The sequence below is a fragment of the Eptesicus fuscus genome, chromosome 20 (assembly GCF_027574615.1).
Source record: "Eptesicus fuscus isolate TK198812 chromosome 20, DD_ASM_mEF_20220401, whole genome shotgun sequence".
Taxonomy (NCBI): domain Eukaryota; kingdom Metazoa; phylum Chordata; class Mammalia; order Chiroptera; family Vespertilionidae; genus Eptesicus; species Eptesicus fuscus.
Genome location: NC_072492.1, coordinates 33,128,935 through 33,154,639, shown reverse-complemented (window position 1 = coordinate 33,154,639; position 25,705 = coordinate 33,128,935). Strand labels below are relative to the sequence as shown.

Sequence of the window (25,705 nt, the reverse complement as noted above, 5' to 3'; positions counted from 1 at the left end):
CAAACAAGCAAAAGCTTCTAAGATTTTTGCTGTTCAGTTCATCTGCATTAAGTTTATATTTCACTACCTAAGGGCAAAAGCAGATGATTATTCTCTCCAGTCACCTCAAGTGGCTGATCTTTCCTTGTCATTCATTATCCCTTTTTGTAAAACTATCCTTTCCACCTAAGTCAGGTTTACAGGTAATCTTCATATTACGAGAGCATTTCTGGGTTCAAACTACATATAGTTTCCTGTCTCTCAGGTTGAACCTTGTTTCAAATATTAAGTAGTTCTTTCCAGGTACCTTTTGTGATTTCTCAGGTCATTCTCCTAAACCTAACACTTAAGCTTTATTGTCTTTATAAGTTGTCTCTACTAATCCTTTATTTTCTCTACCAGTAGCCTAGCTTTCTGAATAAGTATTTTTCTTGCAGTCAATTCATCAAATTAATTTCCTATAGAATTTAGGCCAAAATTCATGTGTCAAGGCAGCCTTTTTTGGTGAGTGTTCTAGGCTCCTCCTGTAGGAGGTTTCTGAATAGACTTACTTTGGTTTTGAATAGTTTACCTGTTTGTTATCAGATTGCTTTTCCTGGCCTCTGTTCTCTTAGTTCTGTTTTTCTGTTTGCTTTCGCTATGTTGTTTTTAAAATGCTATTAACATGCTGTTCATCTTAACCTCTTTTCCTTTTTTTAAAAAATATGTTTTTATTGATTTTTTTTTTTTTTTTTAGAGAGAGAGAGAAACATCATTGATCAGCTGCCTCTTGCACACCACCAACAGGGGATCGAATCAGCAGCCTCTTGGTTCCTGGGTCGATGCTCAGTCGCTGAGCTACACCTGCCAGGCTTAGCCTCTTTTCTTAAATTTCACTTACTTGTCATTTGTTCTAGCCTTTTTACTGCAGTGTTACTAAAAAGTTGTCTTCAAGATTCTGCTCTGGGACATCAGTCCCAACCTCTAAGATTCTTTCCCAGGACATCAGTTGATTCCTTTAGAAATTCCATCTCTTTAGAAACTCGTGGTTTACCTTGGTCTGGTTTTCCTTTTAATTCTAGTGCAGTGATAATTGCTATAATTTGCCTTATGTGTTCTTAAATACCCTTTACAATTTATGATGATGTTTTGGGTGGGGATAAAGTTGCCACAGTACATGAGGGAGCTATTTTCTCTCTAGATTCTACCTATAAATAAACAGCAAAACATAATGGGAAGAGTATGGATCTTGAACTGAGAAAAATTTTAATTTTATATCTTCCTATTCTACTTGGTAGTTTTGAGACTCTTGAGTCTCAGTTTCCTCATCAGTAAAATTATATATACCTCATATAATTTTTGTGGGACTAAAAGGACAGTTTATATAAAAGATGATGTCTAGAAGATAGTGCGCATCTACATACCAAAGGTTTTATTTCCACTTAAGAATTGGACCTCAGTTAACTAACCTTTCTGTGGTAATTATTTTGCAATATATATGTATATTAAATCATCATGTTGTACACTTTAAACTTACACAATGTTATATGTCAATAATCTATATTTATAAAAAGCCAGTGTCGTGACGACCAGGATGACCAAATGACTGGTCTCCATGAGGTGCATGAGCACCTCTTGGTCCCTCCCCCGCGGCCCACAGGCTCTGATCGCAGCAAGGCGGGTGGGTGGGCGGACCCCAGGCAGGTGGGTGGGGCGGTGTGCAGCGGTGGGCTACCGCATGCGATTTCATGTGCTGGGCCTCTAGTGTCTTAATAAAACTGGGGGAGGAGGTAAGAGAAACAGAGACAGTCTAACATACTGAGAGCATCATTCATTCATTAGGTAAAGAATTATTTATTGAGTACTTGTTAAGGGTCAGGCACTATGGCAGCAGAAGAGGTTTCAGAAGATATTACCTTTGTTTTTAAGGTAGCTTACAGTGTGGTATTTTAATATGGTAGAGATAAACAGTACTGTGAGGAGACTAAGAAAGGAAAAGTGAACTTGGCCAGATCGGTAGAGGTCTGAGTAGGTGTTAAGGATCACTTTTTACTGGGAAGTGATGGTTTTGCTCAATTTTTAAGTATTAGTAGGATTTAACCAGGTATGTAAGTTGGAGGTTAGTGAAGAAGGGAAGAAGGCATTCAGTATTGAAAGAGTATAGTGGGTGAAGGGTGCTTGAACAAATGATAAAGTACTGTGTGTGCTAAGGTGTTTTGGTAAGCCATTGAAAGATTTTAAGCAAGTAAGTGATGTAGTCTGAGTTCTGTTTTAGAAAATTTACTATGGAAAGTGTATGGATAATGGGTAAATTTCTAGGCTTCCTTGATGACTATGTGGATGGGTGATGCTGTTAAATGAAGGAGAGAGGGAAAGATGAGTAAGAATTTAATAGTGGGGAACCCTAGAAACGGTTACTAAAGAGAAAAACAAAGACTATTAGAGAACAAAAATTGAGCATTGCCAAGCAAGGAACCTGATCTAGCAGAGTCTAGGTAGGCTGAGACAACTTTTTGGGAAGGAGAAATGGAGTATCTAGAAGACCTTGAGATATTTCTGGTTTATATTAGGAAAGCAAAGTCCCTGAGTGTGTGTTTTTTTAAAAAATATTTTATTGATTTTTTTTTTACAGAGAGGAAGGGAGAGGGATAGAGAGTTAGAAACATCGATGAGAGAGAAACATCGATCAGCTACCTCCTGCACACCTCCTACTGGGGATGTGCCCGCAACCAAGGTACATGCCCTTGACCGGAATCGAACCTGGGACCCTTCAGTCTGCAGGCCGACGCTCTATCCACTGAGCCAAATGGGTTAGGGCCCCTGAGTGTTTTTGATAGGCTGGTGACATATGGATTTGTTGGTCAGATGAGTAGATCGGCCAGAAGTGGTCTGTGTATATGTTTTGAGTATATATATATATGTACCTGTCTTGAGATTATGGTGTGTAGATAGCTGCCAAGGCACAGGCTAATCTGAAAACATATGTTTGAAGTGTATCAGGAATTAAACATAGTTAAGCTCAGTTCCACTATACTAAGAGAAAACAATATCACTTTATATTTAAATTAAATCACAAGAAAAATACTATAGCAGTCCTTTTTAACCAGTTAACTGCCACGATATTTTGAATTTAATTAAAAAAGGTCCACTCTTGCATCTATAGATGCTTATAGTGTACAAATGGTTTAAAAAAAAAGAACGTATAATTCTGTTGTGTTCCAAAATCTTGTGCAGCATCTGTCAGTATATGTAGTCATGAGCTTGAGCTGCAGTTTCAGGGCAAGTTGTGTGTTTCTTGGAGTCATCTGCTTCTGAGTCCTTTTAATTAGACTCAGTTTAAGATCACTCAGGGGCATGGAAATCTGGTGGTCTGGATTGGTAGCTTGTTTTTACTGTGACACATAAACTTATGTGTCAACACTTTGAAGCTTGACTGTTGTAGCTGTTGACAGGAGGACCTGAAAATGATCCCTTTAGGTGAGATCCTTTCTAGAGAAGAAAGGTGTAACTTACACTTGTTCAGTATAAGACTGAGTAAATCAGGTTAGTCTCTGACATTACTTAGTTAGATTTTCATATAAGAGTACAGAATAAGTTTTTAGTGGAATTGATCCCGTTTGCATTGGGCACATTATAATGATTTCATAGGTAGAAAGTCTGTGTGAGCTCTGAGGGAACAACTACATGGCCATTAGTGCAAGTGGCAAAACTTTAGACTGGGAAACATGAAAGGTTTCTGTAACTTTGGGGATGATATGAACAGTGGAATTTCTGTGTTAAGAGAAGGATATTACGCAGTTTGTGGTTAAATCCTCCAGTGAAACAAACTTCTTGGTCATTTGACAGTAAGGTAGGGACTCCCCATGTTTCATTAAGCAGTGAACCTGCTTCAGTGGCTGCATGTTTAATGATAACAGTGAATCCTGCACAGGAAATGCCCTTATTTATTTATTTTTGGTTATTTTAAAGATAAGTCATTCCACAAACTATATTAAATCAGAGGTGACAATAGGAGGTAGTTTTAGAATTAGAGCTGGCATATTTTTGAGTTATAGCTAAATAATCATGTAGTTCCCCTTCATCTAAAGAGGGAGTACTGTTGCAAAATTAAGTTTTGAATAAAGAGTTAAAGAGTGATATGCAAAGTGAACAGAAAAGGATTTAATAAAAAAGGATTTCAGTTGACAAATTATTGAATGTTGTTTATAAATAATAAAAATTACATAGCATGTGAGATCTATAGAGCGAGTGGAAAAGTGCCACCAAATGCAAGCAGGGAGGGTATGTCTTAGCAAGATAAGCAGTAGGCTTCTGGTGTGAACACTGCTGTTCGATTTCTTATGGAAGGAATGGAGGACCAGGAGGGGTTTGGTTAAGAGCTACAGGGATTCTAAGCATCACACTTCTTTTGATTGCCCTGAGAACTTGAACAAGTCTGTAGTCTTTTCCATTAATTTTCTAAAGGAGCAATAGGGGAATATTACAAAAGACTTATTACAATAAGCCTTTCTTTTAAAAAAGACTCTGTGAGATTTATTCCTGATAATCATTTAAGGTTTAAATGGATATTGGAGCAACCAAGGCAGGGTTTTGCACTTGATCTTAGCCAAAAGGCCGAGAAGCGATAAAGGCAGGGTTTTGTAAGGATCAATTTGAAGTCTTAGTAGGGTCAGCACCATATATTCTCTGTCAGTAAGATCTTTAGTCCAGAGCACAGGAATTTGATGCAGCATTGGGTTGGAAAAGGCCAGTAAAACAAGGGCTTCTAGAGCTGTTATAATTTTGTTTTGTGCTCATTTTTCCTTTGGAGTCTCTAAATATATGCCTCTGTAGAGCATTTAACTTGACAATGCTATCTACAGAACAAGCCTTAACCTAGTAAGTTAGCCAGAGTAAAGGTCACACTATATAAATGTGTCTTCCTTTTGGTCAGTAGTGAGTAGCTTTCTTTTTCCTTACAGAAACTTTCTCTAAAAAATAAGGTGTCACACGTTATTTAGTGAATATTTTAATTAAATTATAGATACAAAGTTTAGTAGAACCATCTTATTATAATCTTGGCTTATTTTTGCATGTAATTGGATAGACTGTGGAAACATGCCTTCAAATTGTAATCAAACGCTATACACATAAGACAGTATATGTTTAGCTTATGCTTTTTTCTTTCTACATATTTACAGATTTATAAAAAGATATTGGTAGGTTTCAGGTGCTTTATTTTACATGCATACTAACTGGGTGTTTGAGGGGGCATTATGTATAAACAGGTATCAGTGAATTTCTGGCATTTTCATTGTCAGTGATTTTTCTTCTGCCAATGTTGATAAGAATTTGGCATTATGCCTTTCATTTAAACTACACATAGGAAGTTAAAATGATCATTTGAATAGAGCTTGGGCAGAATGATGTAAATGGCAACATGCCATTATAGAAAAAAATCTAGGAAATGTGATGCATTAGTCCTTTGCACTGGAAATTTTCCTGGGGAATACTTAACACACGTTTGGCTTGCAGTGGAATAAGAGGGAGGAGCCGTGGAAAAAGGAAGCCTTTTGTTTACTGTAAAACAATGCAGTGAATTAGACATAGCGATGTTAGAACAGGAGTCTAAATATGATAAATCTAGGCAGATTCCATTGGAATGGCGAGTTATGTTGTGACTCAATCCTGAGCCCTGCTATAGAACTTCAGAATTTCTGAGACTTTAGTATCTATGATAGTTACTGAATTGTGTACACTGTGCATGGTATTTTAGGCTCTGGGGATGCAATAGAGCAGTGATGGGCAACCTTTTGAGCTTGGTGTGTCAAACTTCGCCAAAAAACTGAGCATAACTCGGGTAGTGTGTCACTTTGAGGAAAAAACATTATTTTGCAAATGTTTCATCCTCAGGAGCAGCAAATGTTTCATCCTCGGCATGCGGCCGCCTCAGTGGCCGCGTGTCATCAGAAATGGCTACACGTGTCATAAGTTCGCCATCACTGCAATAGAGATCAAAATTAAGCTCTTGACCTCATGGAGTTTAATGTTGTAGTTGAGGAAGACCTTAGGAACTGAAGGGTTAATTGGCTTAACTGTTTGTTTGAAAAATGTGGGTCTTTATGAATGTTTAAGTTCGGTAATTCTTAGGCCTTCTTGGAGAAATGACTGATTCCTGGGCTGAGCCAGGGAACATACAAGATAAGCCTATAGCTTTTTCTAGATTCAGAAAGTATGGAAGTGTGCTTCTTTCTCCCCAGTGATGTGGGTATGTCAAAGGAACACAGGAACCAACTGTAACAGCTTCCAATACCAAAGTTAAAATAATTTGAAGAATAAAATAAAGTAGTATTGGATTATAGCCCAAAGTATAAAATAAATATTTATGAATCTATACTGATATAAATAAGTGATTGAAAAAATAGATAAATGGAAGAGGGTAAACAAATCTCTCATGCAGAATTCCAAATAATTTATGTAGCCATTCCATTGTTAAGGGAAGAGTAAGTCACTGTTTCTTAATATGGGCTGCACATAATGACTTCCATCCAAAGAGTACAGTATAGAAAGGAGGATAAAAGAATAACTTTACAGTGGAGAGACCTTAAAAACACAACTTGAGTCAGGTCAAAGTTAATATCAACAGTGGTAAGTCATGTTGATAGTATATACCCTTGATAGGATATTGTGAAAATGGTACTGTTACCTTTTGTGGTTTTTCCTCTAACAACCCATGAACACAGAATAATCATGAAAAATCAGACAAATTTAATTGAGGGGCATTCTACAAAACGACCATTGTTCTTAAAAACTGTCAAGGTCATTAATAACAAGTCTGAGAAACAATAAAAAATCTGAAAAACTCTCATAGCCAAGGGGAGTCTAAGGAGACATGATGACTAAATGTAATATGGTGTCCTCAATGGGATCTTTAAACAGATAAAAGATGTGATTCAGGACATTTGAATAAAATATGAACTTCAGTTAATAGGTATCAATATTCATTAAAGTGTGACAAATGTAAGATATTAATACTTGGATAAATGGGTGTGCGTATAGTAAAACACTATACTATCTTTGTAACTTTTCTGTAAATCTAAAATTATTCTAAATAAAAAATTTATTAAATTTAGTAATTCCCTATTAACCCAGGAAATACTTCAAAATTATGAAGTTATAGCCTGGCCGGTGTGGCTCAGTGGTTGAATATTGACCATGAACCAAGAGGTTGCTGGTTCGATTCCCAGTCAGGGCACATACTCAGGTTGCAGGCTCAATCCTCAGAAAGGGGGGAGGGGTGCAGGAGGCAGCCGATCAATGATTCTCATCATTGATGTTTTTATGTCTCTCTCCCCTTCCCTTCCTCTTTCTGAAATCAATAAAAACATATTTTTAAAAAGTATGAAGTTGTTTTTTAAAAATATATATTTTTATTGATTTCAGAGAGGAAGGGAGAGGAAGAGAGAGATAGAAACATCAATGATGAGAGAGAATCATTGATTGGCTGCATCCTGCACGCCCCCTATTGGGGACCAAGCCAGCAATCCAGGCATGTGCCCTTGGCTGGAATTGAACCAGGGACCCTTAAGTCTGCAAGCCGACGCTCTATCCACTGAGCCAAACTGGCTAGGGCAGAAATATTTTTTATTATAAATTACAGCTTTTTATAGTTTTAAGTTTTTTTTCCTCCCTGTTTATACTAGTGACTGGCCTGTGCTTACAAATGGAGCCTATATGGAAAACTAAATATCTTGGCAGCCACTTTGCTCCATTAGAGTAGGTCATCAGGTATTTGAGTGACTACAGATTTTTAGAGGTTGGAAGGATGCAGAAGACCAAGGAGCTTATCCTTGTCATAGAAATTCGGTTTATATAATTGGAGAACATTATGTGATAATATACCTTTTTACTGTGTTAGAGAGAAGGCTCACTGACATGTTTGATATTAGGGGAAGGGTAGTTGGGCCCTAGGGTAAGCTTACAAATAGTTGAGGAAGCAATCCTGATTTGAAGAAAAAGACTTACTAGGTTAAGGAAAGCCAGGAGTGAGTTTGACTTTATTATTTACCTTTTAGTTTGCTCATCCTTATGAGCAAAAAACCACCTTGGCAGTGGTTTTTAGATGATTGTCTTGATTCAGCAAGTATTTGAGTGCATATTATATTTAAGATATTATATAATAAACTGTAGGAGAGCTAAAAAGTCACAACATTATCTCTAAGAAATTTAGAGCTTAATGGGACACAAGGGGAAGGATAGGACATTTGAATAACTTTAATATTAGCAAGTGAGAAGAGACATATAAAATGAGTCAAAATGTTGTTGGAAGTTCACAGGAAGGGAGAGAACAAAATCAGATTGTGAAAAAGGAGAATCAGAGAAGGTTTCACATGGAATTAAAATTTGATAAGTGGTGCCCTAGCCAGGTTGACTCAGTGGATAGAGTATCTATCGGCCCACGGACTGAAGGGTCCTGGGTTCGATTTCAGTCAAGAGCACATATGTACGTACCTCAGTTGCAGGCTTGATCCTGTGCCTCAGTCAGGGAACGTGCAGGAGGCAATCAATTGATGTGTCTCTCTCACATTCTTGTTTCTATCTGTGTTTCCCCCTTCCTTCCACTCTCTCTAAAAATCGATGGAAAAATATCCTCAGGTGAGGATTAATAAACAAAACAACAAAAAATTTAATAAATGGATAAAATTTTGAGGGTAAGTGGTTAGAATTATAGCACTTGAGATGAGGGGAATATTTTGAATTAAAGGCTAAGGCAGAAAAGTCCTGGGCTTATTGGTGGGAACAAAGAGGTTCAGATTTTCAGTCTATAGGTTAATGAGAGACAGGCTGGATCATTGTGTGAGGAATCTATAGAAAAAAGAGGATGGAGCCTGGATTCAGAATGCTCATTTTACTAGGTGACAGGTTGGGGCAAGCCACAGCTCTCAGCTGTAATTTCCTTTTCTGTGGATATTAAAACATAACTCACAAACTTTTAAGGATCAAGCAAGAAACTTTGTGTGGAGGTCTTTTTTTTTTTTCTTTTGGCACATTATAAAATAGATATATTACTTAAATGTGAATACTGGAAATGGAAATAGGCAGAGAGATATGTGATACTTGATGTAATCTGGCAACTGCTTTAGATGTGGTGTGGCCAGGGAGAGGGAGAGATAAGGAAGACATTTGCTTTCTGGATAATGGGAAGCATGTGGTGCAGTTCACAGAACCAGGGAGGTCAAAAAGAAAGAAGAGCTGGTTCACTAGGGAAGCTGATTAATTCAACTTTGAGTAAATATAATTTGAAATGCTGGTAAGATTTCAAAGTGGGTATGTGGTAGTTGATTGAAATGTGGGCTTGGAGCTTGAGAGAGGAGTGAGGCTAGACATACAGAGTTTTGTGGTTTTTTGAGACATACAGATTTAGACAAACTTATTCATGTTTACTGAAAGCTTATTAGATGCATAAACTTTGTTATTGATTGAATGTGTCCCCCAAATTTCATGTGTTGAAGCCCCAATCCTCAATGTGATGATATTTGAGGGTGGGGCTTTGGGGAGGTAATTAGGTCCAGAGGGTGGAGCTCTTATATTTGGATTTGTGCCATTATAAGAAGAGACTTACGAGAGGTCACCATTTTCTTGGCCACGTGAGGATACAGCAAGAAGGCGCTGTCTGCAGAAGAGGAAGAGGGCCTTCACCAGGCATTGAATCTGCTGACACCTTGATCTTGGTCTTCGCAGCCTCCAGAACTTTGGGAGATAAATGTTAAGCCACCTCTGTGTTATGGCAGCCCAAACAAAAACAGGCTTCTCACCATGTTGTGAGAAGATCCCTTTCTTGCTCTTTAAGATTTACAACCTGGTGGATTAATTTTATTTTAAATTTTAGAGTAGAAGGAATAATAATAGCTGATATTTATTGAGCACTTGTTGTATATCAGGTAATATTCCAAGTGTTTTATATTTCAATTTATTTAATCTTTAAATCAGCACTATTAGGTATCTGTCTCATAGTATCTTCATTTTTACAGATAAGATATCTGAGGTAAAGAGATATTAAGTAGTTGTTCAGGGTCACAAGTTAATAAGTGACAGTAAAACCCAGGCATCTGACTCTAAGTGTTTAACTTTATATAGTCTTACTAGAGGTTCGATGCATGAAATTTGTGCACGGGAAGGGGGGGGGGGCTCCCCTCAGCCCAGCCTGCACCCTCTCCAATCTGCGACCCCTTGGGGATATCCAACTGCCAGTTTAGGCCCGATCCCCAGGATCGGGCCTAAACCGGCAGTTGGACATCCCTCTCACAATCCAGGACCACTGGCTCCTAACTGCTCACCTGCCTGCCTGCCTGATCGCCCCTAACTGCCCCTCCGCCCCCGCCAGCGTTATCACCCCTAACCGCCTCTGCCTGCTGGCCTGGTTGCCCCAACTGCCCCCCACCCACTGGCCTGGTTGCCCCTAACTGTGCCCCTGCCGGCATGGTCGCCTCTTACTGCACCCCCCTCCCCGCCAGCCTGGTTGCCTCTAACTGCCCCCCCCCCACCAGCCTGGTTGCCCCCAACTGCCCCCCTCCCGCCAGTCTGATCGCCCCTCACTGCCCCCCGCCCTCGCTGGCCTGGTTGCCTGCCCCCCTGCCGGCCTGATAGCTCCCAACTGCCCCCCCTGCAGGACTGGTTCCCCCACGCAGCCTGCTGTTCAGTCATTTGGTCGCCTCTCACTAACCCCCCTGCCGGCTGGTCGCCCCACGCAGCCTGCTGCTCAGTTGTTTGGTTGTCCCTCCCCAACCCCCCTGCCGGCCTAGTCGCCCCATGCAGCCTGTTCGGTTGTCCTTTTGGTTGCGATGGTCGCTTAGGCTTTTATTATTATAGATAGCTTAACACTAAACTATGCTGTCTTTTATGAGTGTCTATAGAAAAGGAAGGCAAAGGAGAGAAATTTAGGAATGCCCAGAAAGTGATGCAATTTCCCTCCTACATATAGAATAGTGTTGTGGCTTCATTGCAACTATATACTTGAATCATATAATAAGGTTTCTTTCTCTTGGTGTTCCCATGAAGAAATTACTGTGAGGCTAAATTTAGATATACTGTATCAAATCTCTTGAACAGTCATCCTGTATAATAAAAGCCTAATATGCAAATTGTCCCCTCGGGCGGTCGTTTGACCAGGAGACTGAGAGTTCAACCACTTGCTATGATGTGTGCTGACCACCAGGGGGCGGCGTGGACAATGGTGGGCTTCGGTGACGCAGCACTGGCAGTGGGCGGCAGTGGAGGCGCTGCCAGCCCCGATGGGCCCCGATGAGAGCGGGACCACGGCGGGATGGCGGAGCAGGTGAGCGGGCAGCACCAGGCCAAGGTGGGTGTGATGGGGGTGGTGGTGGCCCCAATCGATTGTCCTGCAGGCAGAATGGTGGAGCAGGTGAGGGAGCGGCGCCAGTTCAAGGCCGGGTGCCAAGCAGGGTTGCAGGGCTGCGAGCCTGGGGGTGCGAGCTGGGGCCCGATCTCTGTAGGCCAACCTGAGGGACTCCCCACCCCCCCCCCCCCCCCCCGCCCCGTGCACAATTTGTGCATCGGGCCTCTAGTCCTCAATAAGGAAGTGGGTCTGTTTGAATGAAGGTGACCAGTAGAGAGAAGGTAGTGGGTGGCTTAGTCTCCAATAGCACCAGCCAGGATAGTGTTCAGTCTACAATTAGCATAGGAGATTCTTAAGTCATAGTGAATGAAAGTACTTTTATGTGTTTTCATCCTCAAGTTGGAGAAATTAAGTTACGGAAATACTGATTTAAGATATATAGCTGAAATGCTTTCAGATAGTTTCTTGCAGTAATAGCTTCCACAGTGTGCCTGCTATGTGCCAGGCACCTAGACTACTTGCTTTGCATTTATTTCGTGCTGAGTGTCTTGCTTGGCTTTAGCTGAACCTTATTTATTTTTTAACGTGAATTTACACCAGAACATGATTATTATGTCCTAAGAGAAGCTTTATTTTAAAGCTACCTCTGATCTCTGTAAGGTAACAATTTACACTTGTGGCTGGCTAGAACAAATAATATCTGCATTTATTATATTAAAGTAGAACATTGTTTTTGTGTTGAGAAAGTTAATAAAATTACACTTAACTTCAAAAAGGCTTATTTGTATACGCTAATCTTGTTTCAGTTTTATTCAGTTAAAAACTACACGTGTTGGGAAACGTTTTGACTAAAATCTTCATACGTTTGATATAAGGGAGTCATTTTTGTTGTTGTTAATCTTCACCCGAGGATATTTTTCCATTGATTTTTAGAGAGTGGAATGGAGGGGAAGAGACAGAGAAAAACATGATGTGAGAGAGACACATCGATTGGTTGCCTCCCACAGTGAGGCCCTGCAAGGGCTGGGAATGGAGCCTGCAGCCGAGGTATGTGCCCTTGACCGGAATCAAACCCCGAGACCCTTCAGTCCACAGGCCCACCCTCTATCCACTGAGCCAAACTGGCTAGGGCTAGAAAGGTCATTTTTAATTGGTTAACTTGAGAACCAGTTTTTCCTTTGGTGAAATATTTAAATGCTGATATTGCTTGTTATTTTAGTAAGAATATTTACCTCATTGTGGTAGAACCTGTGTCTTTTAATACATCATCTTATACTCTAATTAAATTACCTGCCAGGTACTAAGTACAATAAGTTAAATTTGGAGGTCCAGTTTGTTTTGCAGCATAAATTGCCTAAAATTCCTTGATTAGATCACATTGTAGCAAGATATTTAGCTAAAAGTAGGTCTGATATGGTTGTAGAGGTAAACTATTATATCTATTGAAAGAGGAAAGTTCTTATGTGTATTTTTTTAAAGAGTTTATTTGAGCCAAACAGAGGGTATATCTGGAAGCAAGATTTCAACAGACTGAGAACAGTGCTTCCCAGAATAACAGTTTGCAGTTTATTTTCTGCATTTGGAATTAAGGAGGGAAGATTACATGAAGGTGGGAGAAAGCTCTTATGTTTTGGAGAAGGCTCTTCTGCAATCTAAGTTTTTATTAACCATCTTGTGAAACTGTATCACCAATAATTGCTTTAAGTTGCTTTGAAAAGGAAGAGCTGACCTGAGGGACTATTTCATTTTATATATGACTAGAAATTCGTGCACGGAGGGGGGTTGTCCCTCAGCCCAGCCTGTACCCTCTCCAATCTGGGACCCCTCGAGGGATGTCCGACTGCCTGTTTAGACCCGATCCCACTGGGCCTAAAAGGGCAGTCGGACATCCCTCTCACAATCCAGGACTTCTGGCTCCCAACTGCTTGCCTGCCTGCCTTCCTGATTGCCCCTAACCGCTTCTGCCTGCAAGCCTGATCACCCCCTAACCACTCCACTGCCAGCCTGTTTGCCCCCAACTTCCCTCCTCTGCTAGCCTGGTCACCCCTAACTGCCCTCTCCTGCAGGGTTGATCACCTCCAACTGCCCGCCCTTGCAGGCCTGGTCCTTCTCAACTGCCCTCCTTTGCAGGCTGGGTGCCTCCCAACTGCCCTCTCCTGTGTCCACATGAGGGCAGGATCTTTGACCACATGGGGGCAGCTATATTGTGTGTTGCAGTGATGATCAATCTGCATATTACTCTTTTATTAGATAGGATAGAGGCCTGGTACAGGGGTGGGGGCCAGCTGGTTTGCCCTGAAGGGTGTCCCGGATCAGGTGGGGGTTGCCTTGGGGCGTGGGGCGGCCTGAGCGAGGGACCTGTGGTGGTTTGCAGGCCGGCCATGCCCCCTGGCAACCCAAGCAGAGTTCCTGGTATCTGGAATTTATTTTCCTTCTACAATTGAAACTTTGTAGCCTGGAGTGGAGCCAAGCCTGGGGCTCCCTCCGCGGCCGGCAGCCATTTCTGTTGAGGTTATAATTGAAACTTGGTAGCCTTAAGCGGGTGGGCCCGGCCAGGGTGTGGGGAAAGCTTTGCTTCTCCTGTTGCCGGGGGCAACGCTGGCCTGCTCTTTCAAGCTCCATTCTGCCGCCATTTCTGTTTGAATTTGTTTACCTTCTATAATTGAAACGTTGTAGCTTGAGTGGAGGCTTAGGCCTGGCAAGGGCAGGCGGAAAGCTTGGCTTCCTCTGTTACCTAGGAAACCTTGCTCTCTGTGGCTGTAGCCATCTTGGTTGGGTTAATTTGCATACTTGCTCTGATCGGACGGAGGGCGTGGCTTGTGGGCGTGGCTTGTGGGTGTGTCGGAGGTATGGTCAGTTTGCATATTTGTCTATTATTAGGTAGGATGGTTAAGAGTTTGGGTTCTGTAATTAGATTAATTTGACTTGGAATCTAAACTCTGGAACTTAGTGTAATCTTTGGCAAGTCTTTTATGCCTGAACTTTAGTTTCTTTATTTCTAAAATGTAGGTAATACAAAAATCCTATCTAATAAAGAGGGAATATGCTGATTGACCATCACTCCATCACAAAGATGGCTGCACCCACAGCTGAGGCCAAATTCCCATAAGGAGCCTTAACGAGCAATCAGCAGGGACCTGAGGCTATGCCCTCCCCTGCCCCCATGGGGCTTGACAGGGGACCTCAGTCCGTGTCCCCCACCCGGCGGGGCTTGACAGGGGACCTCAAGGTGTGCTTCCCGTCCTGGTGCTGGGCTAGGGGACCTCAGGCTGCTCCCCCGCCCCAGTGCCAGGCTGGGGGACCTCAGGCTGCGCCCCCCACCAGGTGGGGCTTGACAGGGGACCTCATGGTGCCGCGCCTCCCACCCTGGCACCATGCCAGGGTACCTGAGATCACACTCCCCGCCCGGTAGGGCTTGACAGGGGACCTCAGGCTGCGCCCCCAGCCCCAGCACCGGGCCAGGGGACCTGAGGCTGCACCCCCCTGCCTGGCTGGGCTTGACGGGGGACCTCAAGGTGCACCCCCAGTGCTGGGTCAGGGGACTTCAGGCCATGCCCCCCATCCCAGCACCAGGCCGGGGGACCTCAGACTGCACCTCCCGCCCGGCGGGGCTTGACGGGGGACCTCAGGCCGTGCCCCCCACCCCAGCACTAAGGCTGTGCTCCCTGCCTGGCTGGGCTTGACAGGGGACCTCAGGCCATACCCCCCGCCCAGCGGGGCTTGATGGGGGACCTGAGGCTGCACCCCCCTCCCGGTGCTGGGCTGGGGGACCTGAGGCTATGCCACCCCCCGCCCCCGCCTGGCAGGGCTTGACAGGGGACCTCAAGGCATGCCCCCCGCCCTGGTCTGGGCTGGGAGACCTCAGGCCATACCCCCCGTCCTGACGCCGGGCCAGGGGACCTGAGGCTACGCACCCTGCCCGGCGGGGCTTGACAAGGGTGGGACTGGCTGGGTCTGGATCTAGCCCAGTGGGATGGGGGGCGGCTGGGTCTGGGTCTCATGCAATTTTGAGGCGCATGTGGGTAGGCGGGGACTTGACTCTGGGTCCTCTGGTGCGCCCCAGACTCTGACAGGAGGAAGGTTTTTATATACATTTTACTACTTTTCTTTCATCTCTGACACTTCTATTATAGAGAAAGGGCAATATTAAATTATTTCCTCTAATTCCCTTTTAATGTGCACGAATTTCGTGCACCGGGCCACTAGTAAATAAATAAAATGTAGGTAATACTATTGACTTCATAGAGTGGTTGATACATACTTACTTGCACATAGTAAATATTCAGTAAACGTTATACAATCTTTTTATATTCCTTACTAAAATTACATTGTATTAAATGTACTATTTGTAAATAGACTTTTAACCTTTTTAAAAATGCTTTTATTGATTTCAGAGAGAGAAAGGGAGAGGGATAGAAACATTAATGATGAGAGAGAATCATTGATCGGCTGCCTCCTGCATGCCCCCTACTGGGGATCCAGCCCTCAACCTGGGCATGTCCCCTGACTAGGAATCAAACCTCCTGGTTCATGGGTCGATGCTTAAACACCAAACCATACTGGCCATGGTTAGACTTTTATTCGTAATAGCATGTTAAGAAAATATTTTGTCAGTAAACATATTTACATAATTTTAATGGCTCTGTAATATTTCAAGATGCTGTTTGTCATCCTTATCCATTTGATTATTATTGGGCAAATAGGGTTGTATCTGATATTTTTGCTCATTACAACATCTATAATAATAAAAGAGTAATATGCTAATTAGACTGACATCTTCTGGATATCATTCCTGATGAAGCGGGGCCAGAGGGAAGCCAGCCCAAGTCCTGGGTGCCTGCAGGTGGCCCGAGGGAAGCCAGCCTGGGTCCCGGGTGCCTGCGGGTGGCTGGAGGAGGGAAGCAGCCCAGGTCCTGGGTGCCGGAGGGAAGCCGGTGCCGGCAGCTGGGGGAAGGCCTACTCTTGCACAAATTTTTGTGCACTGGGCCTCTCGTTTTATAATAATGCTCTTGAATGTGGCCCTTTGTGTAGTGCTCCTGTTTCAAGCAACAATAACTACTACAACAAAACCTATAAAAATTATATTGTGTGCAAGTTTTCTGTAGAACTTATTTCATTTTCACTTCACATTTAAGAGTTGAGGTAGAGGTTGTTTCTTGGAGCAGAAAAATCTCAATTGCTGTTATGTGCCAGCAATCAGGAAGGGTTCATATTAGTAGACATTTTTAAAACACTAGCCCATCTTGTTGGAATTTGCATAGGAATGTTATCCTGAACTTCAGTTTTATTTTACAATGATAATATAAGTTCAAAGAAAACCCAGAGAAATCTACTCTGTTCAAAAATAGTCTGTACAACTTTGAGTTGCAGGAACAGTATTATAAAATCTGTTTTTGTACAGCGAAGGAAGACGGGATGTCTGAGTGTTTCTTTTTCCTTTCTCTCAAGCAGTCTCATTCCAATCAGCAGTGTAATTGGAATGCAACTCCAATCTGGAGGAGGAAAGGGAATTTTTGGCAAGAAGACACTGAGCAGTTGGGAGTTTTATTCAGATGAAGCATAGACAGCCATTCATTATGAGTACAACTCAGTAAGAACAGCAATAGCATTCTATTTCTACAGCTGGGATTTATACTCTGATATTATTACATAGTGTTTTGCATGTAGTAACTCCTTTCCATCCAGAAAAGAATTATTGACTTAAGTGAAATGGTAATATTTATTACATCTGCACTTCTGCAAATGATTTCCTTCAGTTACTGCCTCAAATAAAAGTTACTAAAAGGGGATTTTTGCAAAATTTGAGAACATTTCTTGAGAAAACAACAACAACAAAGGCATTTATAGCATATTTGAATTATACTTGACTTGCAGGCTCTCAGGGCAAAGGACTACATCTTATTTATCTTTGTATCTGCAGAATCTATCATAGCACTTGGCTCAAAGTGGGTGCTCAGGAAATGTTGAATGAATGAATGAATGATGTAGGCAGTGCTCCCTTCTCATTAAGCATCTCAAGATGGTCACATCTGCATCTGTGTGAAATAGGAGTTACCCGTATACCAATGAGGCCAACCTTAGCTTATTTTGATAATCTCCTCCACCTATTTCAAACCATCTATCTGTAGAAGGGGTGATTAGAATAGCTAGAACAGGCTAGGTTTTAGGAGTGTAAACTTAAGAATGAGAAATGCTTTGAAGGAATTTGAGAAAGGTACATGATCAAAGTAGCCGAGTAAGATTAATCTAGTGCAAATCTATAGGCCATGTGAGACATGGTCCCTAATGGATTCTGGAGTAATGGGGTTGTGCTGGTGTAATGCTACATTTGTGGTTAGCATTAATCAAATTGACACATGACTGTTACATAAATATCTAGAGTCCAGTTTAATGTTTTGTTTTAGTACAAAAATTAGTGAAAATTTATTGAATTATATATTTAAGATTTTTGTACCTTTATGTATATGTTACTTCAATAGAGAGCTTACTAAACATTAAAATTATTGAAATATTGGTAACTATTTAGGAGAAAGTATATACTCTCCAGCCTTTGCTCTGGTCCCATCCACCTTACAGGTTTTTCTCTCCTGCTAGTCTACCTTCTAGTAGCTTAGTCTGGTGTTTCTAAAAAATTATTTTTACCTTTCTTCTGTAATAATCATTTAGAAAACTAAACTGAAAGTTCTTCCACACTGCTACGCCTCCTGCTCCACGATTTCCAATCTTGTTTCAAATTTCGATTGTATCTGTTACAAAAAATGTTACATTTACAAATACAAATTTATACAAATATAAATTTGTTACACATATAAAGTTACATTATAATATGGTGCATACATTCCCCAGGAGATTCTGATATATACAGTACCCCCTTAGTTGAGAATTTATTATGGTGACAAAGGATGGAAAGAGCAATGGGCGCTGGTTCAAGTACCCAGAGTATATTCCCAAGAAAAAGAACAGTGCAATAAAGACTCCAAGGCATGAAAATAATTTATTTATGCAAATAACCAAATCTCAAATTATGTTTAAGAATCAGTCTTTTAAAATATACAACAGTTTTTTTTTCCTTTTAGGGTATAAAATCGTTTAAGGAAAAACTGGCTGGCTGTGGCTGGTATGGCTCATTTGTTTGGGCGTCATTCCATGCAGTAAAAGGTTGATGGTTCGATTTCTGGTCTGGGCACATGCCTGGGTTGTAGCTTGATCCCTGGTTGGGAGTGTGCAGAGGCAGTCTATCAGTGTCTCAATGTTTCTCTCCCTCTCCCTTCCTCTCTCTCTAAAAGTCAATAAAAAATCTTAAAACAAAATTGGTTGGAGCCGTCTATCTAGTGTTAAATGTTGGCAATCTGACCAATCTTGGTATTTCTTTATGTTTTAAATTAACCTTTAAATGAACCTCTTGTAGGACCCTGTTTTATCTTCCCTAGTCTCTGGGTTACTGAATTTCAGTTTCTCTTCATAAACTTTAAACTTGATTTTAAAATTATTTGTTATTTTGATTTTTCAGTTGCCCTTTCAAACTTTTTCATATATTAGCAACATCTTATTTGTGATTTTTAAAAGAAAAATTGTCTGATGAGTATGTTTTAAATAAACGGATACACTAAAAATAAGATTTCATAAGTGAAAATCATGATTACTTGAGAATTGGCAATTTATCATACAGAATAAAAGTTCCTCTTTCAATGAAATTATTTTAGATTTTTTTGAAGTCTGCTTCATTCATTCAGTAAGTATTTATTGAGGGCCCATCAAATGGCTGGCAATGTGTAATTGAGGCAGGAAGTACAAAGAAATGAGGCAGACATGGTTTTTGCTGTATGGAGTTTACCACCTCTATAGTTATAAGCAACACTAGAGGTCCAGTGCATGAAATTTGTGCATGGGGGGGAGGGTCCCCTCAGTCCAGCCTGCACCCTCTCCAATCCGGGACCCCTTGGGGGATGTCCAACTGCTGGTAGTCGGACATCACTCTGACAATCCGGGACCACTGGCTCCTAACTGCTCATCTGCCTGCTTGCCTGATAGCCCCTAACTGCCCCCCACCCCCTTTCTGCCCCTCTCTGCTGGCCTGGTCGGCCCCCAACTGCCTCCCCTGCGGGCCTGGTCACCCCACGCAGCCTGCTATTTAGTCATTTGGTTGTCCCTCACTAACCCCCCTGCTGGCCTTGTCACCCCAGGCAGCTGGCCGTTACTGTTACTGTGACGGCATCCTGGACAATTTATATATTCCTCTATTATAGTATAGACTAGTGGCCCAGTGCACAAAATTCATGCACGGGGGTGGGGAGGGGTCCCTCAGCCTGGCCTGCACCCTCTCCAATCTGGGATCCCTCTCACAATCTAGAACCACTGGCTCCTAAGAACTCACCTGCCTGCCTGATGCCCCTAACTACTCTCCTGCCTGTCTGATGCCCCAACTGCTCTCCTCTCCTTGTCTGATCCCCCTAACTGCCTATCTGCTCTCCCCTCCTGGCCTGATCCCCCTAACTGCCTATCTGCACTCCCCTCCAGGCCTGACCCCCCTAACTGCCTATCTGCTCTCCCCTCCTGGCCTAAACCCCCTAACTGCCTATCTGCTCTCCTTTCCTCTTTGCGCCTTCAGACCCTGGTGCAGGAGTGCTGAGAGCTCTCCACCAAGGCCCAGCCCCTGTCCTGATGCCCCCCTCCGGGCCGGGCAGTGCCGCGGGCCTGCGCGCGCTTCCGCCGGGGGCGCTGCTGCGGCCCGTCCTGATGCCCCCCTCTGGGCCAGGTGGCACCGCGGGCCTGTGCGTGCTTCCACTGGGGGGGCTGCCCCCTGTGGCAGCCTCTTGTCCTGGTGGCGCAAGTCCCCGCCCCCATCCCCGCCCACCAGCTCCTGTGCACGCGCAGCCTGGTCGTGTGACTGTGACACTGTTAGGACCAATTAGCATATTACCTCTTTATTGTATAGATTGTGCACTTAAACAGTTATAATGAAGTGTGATGAATGCTTGTGATAACAATGGGCTTCTGTGAAAATACAAGTGGGTGGAGGGTTGAGAGAAACATGTTCTAAAAGGCTTCTTTCCCTTTTGAGACCTAAATGATGAGAAGGTGAAGCCTGAGAAAAATGTGTCAGGCCTGGGAAGGTTGTGGGTGAGAGATGGTGTACATTTAAGAAAGTGAAAGTTTAGAGTGTCTGGATCTTGGACTTGGTGGTTTGGAGGAGAGAGATGGTGATGAAAGATGAAGTCAGAGAGGTAAGCAGGAGCCAGGGCCAGAAGGGTATTGTAAACCAAAGTAAAGTTTGGGCCTGAAGACCTTGGGAATGTTTTAAGGATGAAGGTCAGCAGAGGAGACAGAGACAAGGTCCCTAAGGAAGTGGTAGGTTGGGTATGAGATACAGAGCACAGGTAAAAGGATAGTTTTGAGGAATGCTTTAAGGATGCTTTGTAATATTATTAGAAGGAGGGGAAATGGCTGGAAGGACTTAATCATATTTTTAGGAAGATCACTTTGGGTCCGGTGTGGAGAACTGATTGGAGGGAGTTGAGGCAGGGGACTGATTGGAAGGCTACTGTAATGACATAGATAGTGGTTGATGTGGCCTGGAGTAGGGTGGTGGCACTGATAAAAGAAGTGGCCAGATGACTGATATTAGTTAGAACTGGTGATTGCCAGAAGGTGAGGAGAGGGAGGAGTAATGAAGGCTGCTATGAAGGTTTCTGTCTGAGGCAGTGGAGTGGAAAGCAAAGCTATTTATTGAAAAAAAGTAAATGGGAAGTTTGGGGGGAGAGAGACGATGGGGATTTTATTTTGGGGATATATTTAGTTTGCCTGTGTGGACCTGGAGTTCAGGAGAGAGCAAAGGTTTGGGTTTATAGATTTAGATGTCATTAAAATGGTACAGATCAGGGAGGAATGTATGGGGAAATGGCTTTTCAGATGTATATTTTGAGAGGGAAGAGACTTGTCAGTCCATTAAACTATGAACGTTCTCCCAGAAAAAAAAAAAAGTGAGTTCTTTCATGTACATATAACAGTTTACAAATAATTCTAAGGTTTACAAATATGAGCATCTGTGTTCCTCAGGTTATAGATTTAAAGAAACTTAGGGCAAAACCATGAAGAACCTTAACTTTCATGGATGGTACACAGGAAAAAAAATCTGGCAAGGAAGACTTAGAATGAGTTTTATGCCTGGTGTAAAACCAGGTGGATGTGGTGTTAAACAGAACCAAAAGAAGAGAGAGGTTCCAGAGGAGGGAGTAGTCAGTAGAGGCAAATGCCCTTCAGGGGTCAAATGTAATAAAGAATGAAAAGTGTCCATTGGATGAATTTAGTTATTAGGTTCCCAGGGCTTTGGAAAAGCAGTGTAGGGAAATGGTGGGAGAGGAAGCCCTATATAGTGGGAGGTAAAGAAGTGGAGCCACAAAGTGTAGACAGTTCTTTAAAGTAGTTTCATTATGAAGGAAAAGAGGTTGGACGGTGGCTGGAGGTAGGAGACATGGGTGAGACTTGAGTATGTTTAAGTGCTGACGAGACTGTTTAGTAGAGGAGAAGAGAGATACTATCCCTGAGAAAGTGGTGAGTTGGTTTTAAGATCCAGAGCAAAGGCAGAAGAGTAGAGTTAGGTGGGAGAGTAGAGTAGACATTATAAGTGAAAAGAAGAAAAAAAGAATGAGTATCAAAACATGAAGTTTGTAGGTTTAGTAACAAGAAGTTGAGAGAATTTGCATATTTTTCTCTGAAGTAGGATGTGAAATCATTTCGCTTGAATTATGATCACCTCTTTAATATTGAAGACTATAATTTGTATTTATATTGTATATGTGTTGATCCTGAGTATTTTATTTAGTTTATCTGATGATAGTAAAAATTTGGAGAAGACTTCAAATCAAGTTTGTGATTTGGTACTCTTAGTTATGGCCATAGTTTTCATGATTGAGTTATGATTTGAAAAATAAAACTGTTTCTAAGAGACTTTGATTAGTAAATCTGTATCTTGTATTTACTTAATAATTTTATTCATTTACTAATGGGCTCTGTCTTCAAAATGACTTTTATTTGAACTTGAAAAGTGATTAGTTATATTTAGATTTGTTCCCAAGGTTTATAATGTTAAATGAATTTTTACACACTAAACTTCCAATAATTATAACTAATTGAATAGACTATTTAAATGGTGAGTAGAAGTGGGTAGAAATTAATCAGTCATTACTTTCATAGATATTTTATAAATTAAACTATAAACACATGGAAATTGATGTTTCCCCTTCACTTGTATTGGGCTTGAATTAAAGAGGTGAAGTTTATGACTCTGTATAAGCAGTAATGTTTTAATTTAAATAAAATTCCCATGCTATAAAATTCACCCCTTTATAGTGTGTAATTCAATGGTGTTATTTTTTTAAATTGATTTTTAGAGAGAGATGGAGGGAGGGAGAGAGAAAGAGAGAGAGAAAGAAACATTGATATGTGAGAGAGACATTAGTTGGTTGCCTCCCATATGCACCTTGACTGGGATTCAGACCCACAACCTAGCTGTGTACTCTGGCTGTAAATTGAACCCCAGACCTTTTGGTGTAGAGGATGGCACTTCAACCAACTGAGCCACCTGGCCAGGGCTGCAATTTAGTGGTTTTAATATATTCACAAGATTGTGCATCTATCACCCTATAAATAATAATTTAATGCAAGGTAATCAAGAGAATGTAGATTTGGGATATCTAGCTCAGTATATCTAGCTCTACTATATCTTAAAAAAATTCTTAATTTTTTTAAGATATAGTAGATCTATCTTGTCACCTATATATATAAAAGGCTAAGTGACCGACCATCCATCCGACCGTCTGACTGACCAACTGACCAACCGGCTAGTACATCTGACGTGCACTGGCAATTTAAAAATAAATGTTGCCGAAACTGGTTTGGCTCAGTGGATAGAGCGTCGGCCTTCGGACTCAAGGGTCCCAGGTTCGATTCCAGTCAAGGGCATGTACCTTAGTTGCGGGCACATCCCCAGTAGGGGGTGTGCAAGAGGCAGCTGATCGATGTTTCTCTCTCATCGATGTTTCTGACTCTCTATCCCTCTCTCTTCCTCTCTGTAAAAAGTCAATAAAATATATTTAAAAAAAAAATAAAAATAAAAATAAATGTTGACTCGCACATGCACGATACATATAAAGCTCTCAGAATGGATATTATTGAAATCCCCCGTGAAATGATTTGTAATGGATCTATTATTTAAGCTACCTTTGGAAATAGTATATCTATAGATAATATTAAAAATACATTTAAACGTGTGATTCTTTGACCTAAAAAAGAGCACGTTCATAAATTAAATGAAGAAATTTTGGATATACTTGATGGAAATGGCTTTTCAGATGTATATTTTAAGAGGGAAGAAACTTGTCAGTCTATTAAACTATGAACTTTCTCCCAGAAAAAAAAAAGTGAGTTCTTTCATGTACATATAACAGTTTACAAATAATTCTAAGGTTTACAAATATGAGCATCTGTGTAAATATGAGCACTATTTGAGTGATGATTCCATCAATTCGACAGATGATGCTGAAAAGGAAAATATTCCCATCAAATTTCTTAATAGTATTACCCCTTCAGGAATGCCGTGTCATAAATCTGTCGGTGCAATCATCATGCTACTGAGAAATCTTAATAGTAAATGGGGCCTTTGTAATGGTACTAGATTTATTATCAAAAGATTGTGACCTAACATAATCAAAGCTGAAGTATTAACAGGATCTGCGGAAGGAGAGGTTGTTCTGATTCCAAGAATTGATTTGTCCCCATCTGACACTGGCCTCCCATTTAAATTAATTCGAAGACAATTTCCTGTGATGCCAGCATTTGTGATGACTATTAATAAATCATAAGGACAAACTCTAGACAGAGTAGGAATATTCCTACCTGAACCCGTTTTCAGACATGGTCAGTTATATGTTGCTGTCTCTTGAGTTTGAAGAGCATGTGACGTTAAAGTTGTAAATACTTCATCACAAGGGAAATTAGTCAAACACTCAAAGTGTTTTTACTCTTAATGTGGTATACAGGGAGATATTAGAATAAGTTTAATCAATTTACCAGTCATTGTTTTTATCAGTGTTTTTATATAATGTTTTTGTTGTTTTTATATCATGTTTTAGTTGTTCTTATATCATGTCTTTATTGTTATATCATGTTATTGTTTATTAATCAATTTACATATTATTCTCATATACATTTTACTAATTTTCTTTCATCTCTCACACTTCTATTATAGAGAAAGGGCAAATAGCAATATTAAAATGTTTTTTCTAATTAATTTCCTTTCAATATGCACAAATCTGTGCACCGGGCCACTAGTTGAGCTGATAATTTAGAAGGTAATTTATCTCTCTTGTAAAGTTTCTGTGGCATTTAGATGCAGAGTAAATAACAGAGTGTTATTTTAAAAAAACTCATCTATATCGGGGAAGCTTTATTTTATTTATGATCCTCTTTAGTATAAAATTACTTTATCTCCTAAAACAGTGGTTGCAAACCTTTCGAACCTCACGGACCACCCGTTGGTGACCACTGTCCTAAAATATAAGTCAACCCGAATTTAAATATTTCTGCCTTAGAACTGTTTTCCCCTTGCCACCAAGCTACCCTGAGAACAGATCTTGATGGAAGATAGGAATTGGGTCCTTATTAGAGTACCAGATTTACAAACTTTCTGTCCTCAGCTGTTACATTGCTAAAGTTGCAACCACTAACTAATTCAGCTGTCTTCTGCTAGTCTTTTAATGAAAGTTTGTGATCATATTTCATACCTTGCTGTAGTTAGTGTTTATTATTCAGTGGTGTTTTCAGTGTTTAAAAATGACACTTTTGACAATGCAGCCTTACCATTTTATTTTAATTTTCCTATGTATTTTTTGTTTCCTTTACAGTACTCTGTGCAAAAAACTTGGTGAAAAAGGATTTTTTCCGTAAGTAAAATTAACTTTAAATCTTGTATGTTGTGTGTGAATTTTTTGGATAGCATTTTCAGAATTGTCTGATTTAGGAATTTTTCTATTCAGAAATATACTCAGTGTTGTTTTTTTTGTTTTTGTTTTTTTGGTTCAGAGCCTTTTGGCATCACTTTTTGTGTGTTTTTTTAAAATACATTTTTTATTGATTTTAAGAGAGGAAAGGACAGGGGGAGAGATATAGAAACATCAATGACGACAGTCATTGATTAGCTGCCTCCTGCATGCCCCCCACTGGGGATCTGGCCCGCCACCCAGACATGTGCCCCGGTTTGGAATCGAACCCGGGGCCTTTCAGTTTGCAGGCTGACGCTCTATCCACTGAGCCAAACCAGCTAGAGCACTTTTTCTGCTTTTAGAGGATTTTGATCTTTTTAGTTTTAACCCTTTTCCCTTTAGTCACCCCTCCCATATATTTGTGTGAAATGTG

At 41.1% G+C, this 25,705-nt stretch overlaps 1 protein-coding gene across 5 annotated transcripts in view; it reads left to right on the top strand.

Moving 5' to 3' along the window:
• Positions 1–25,705, top strand: part of SMURF2 (SMAD specific E3 ubiquitin protein ligase 2) — a 90,346-nt gene that overhangs the window by 28,021 nt on the left and 36,620 nt on the right. For all 5 annotated transcript variants that reach the window (XM_028157355.2, XM_054709117.1, XM_054709116.1 and 2 more), the window contains exon 2: positions 25,195–25,233. In XM_028157355.2, coding sequence (XP_028013156.1) covers positions 25,195–25,233 — 39 coding nt within the window. The remainder of the gene's footprint in view (positions 1–25,194; positions 25,234–25,705) is intronic.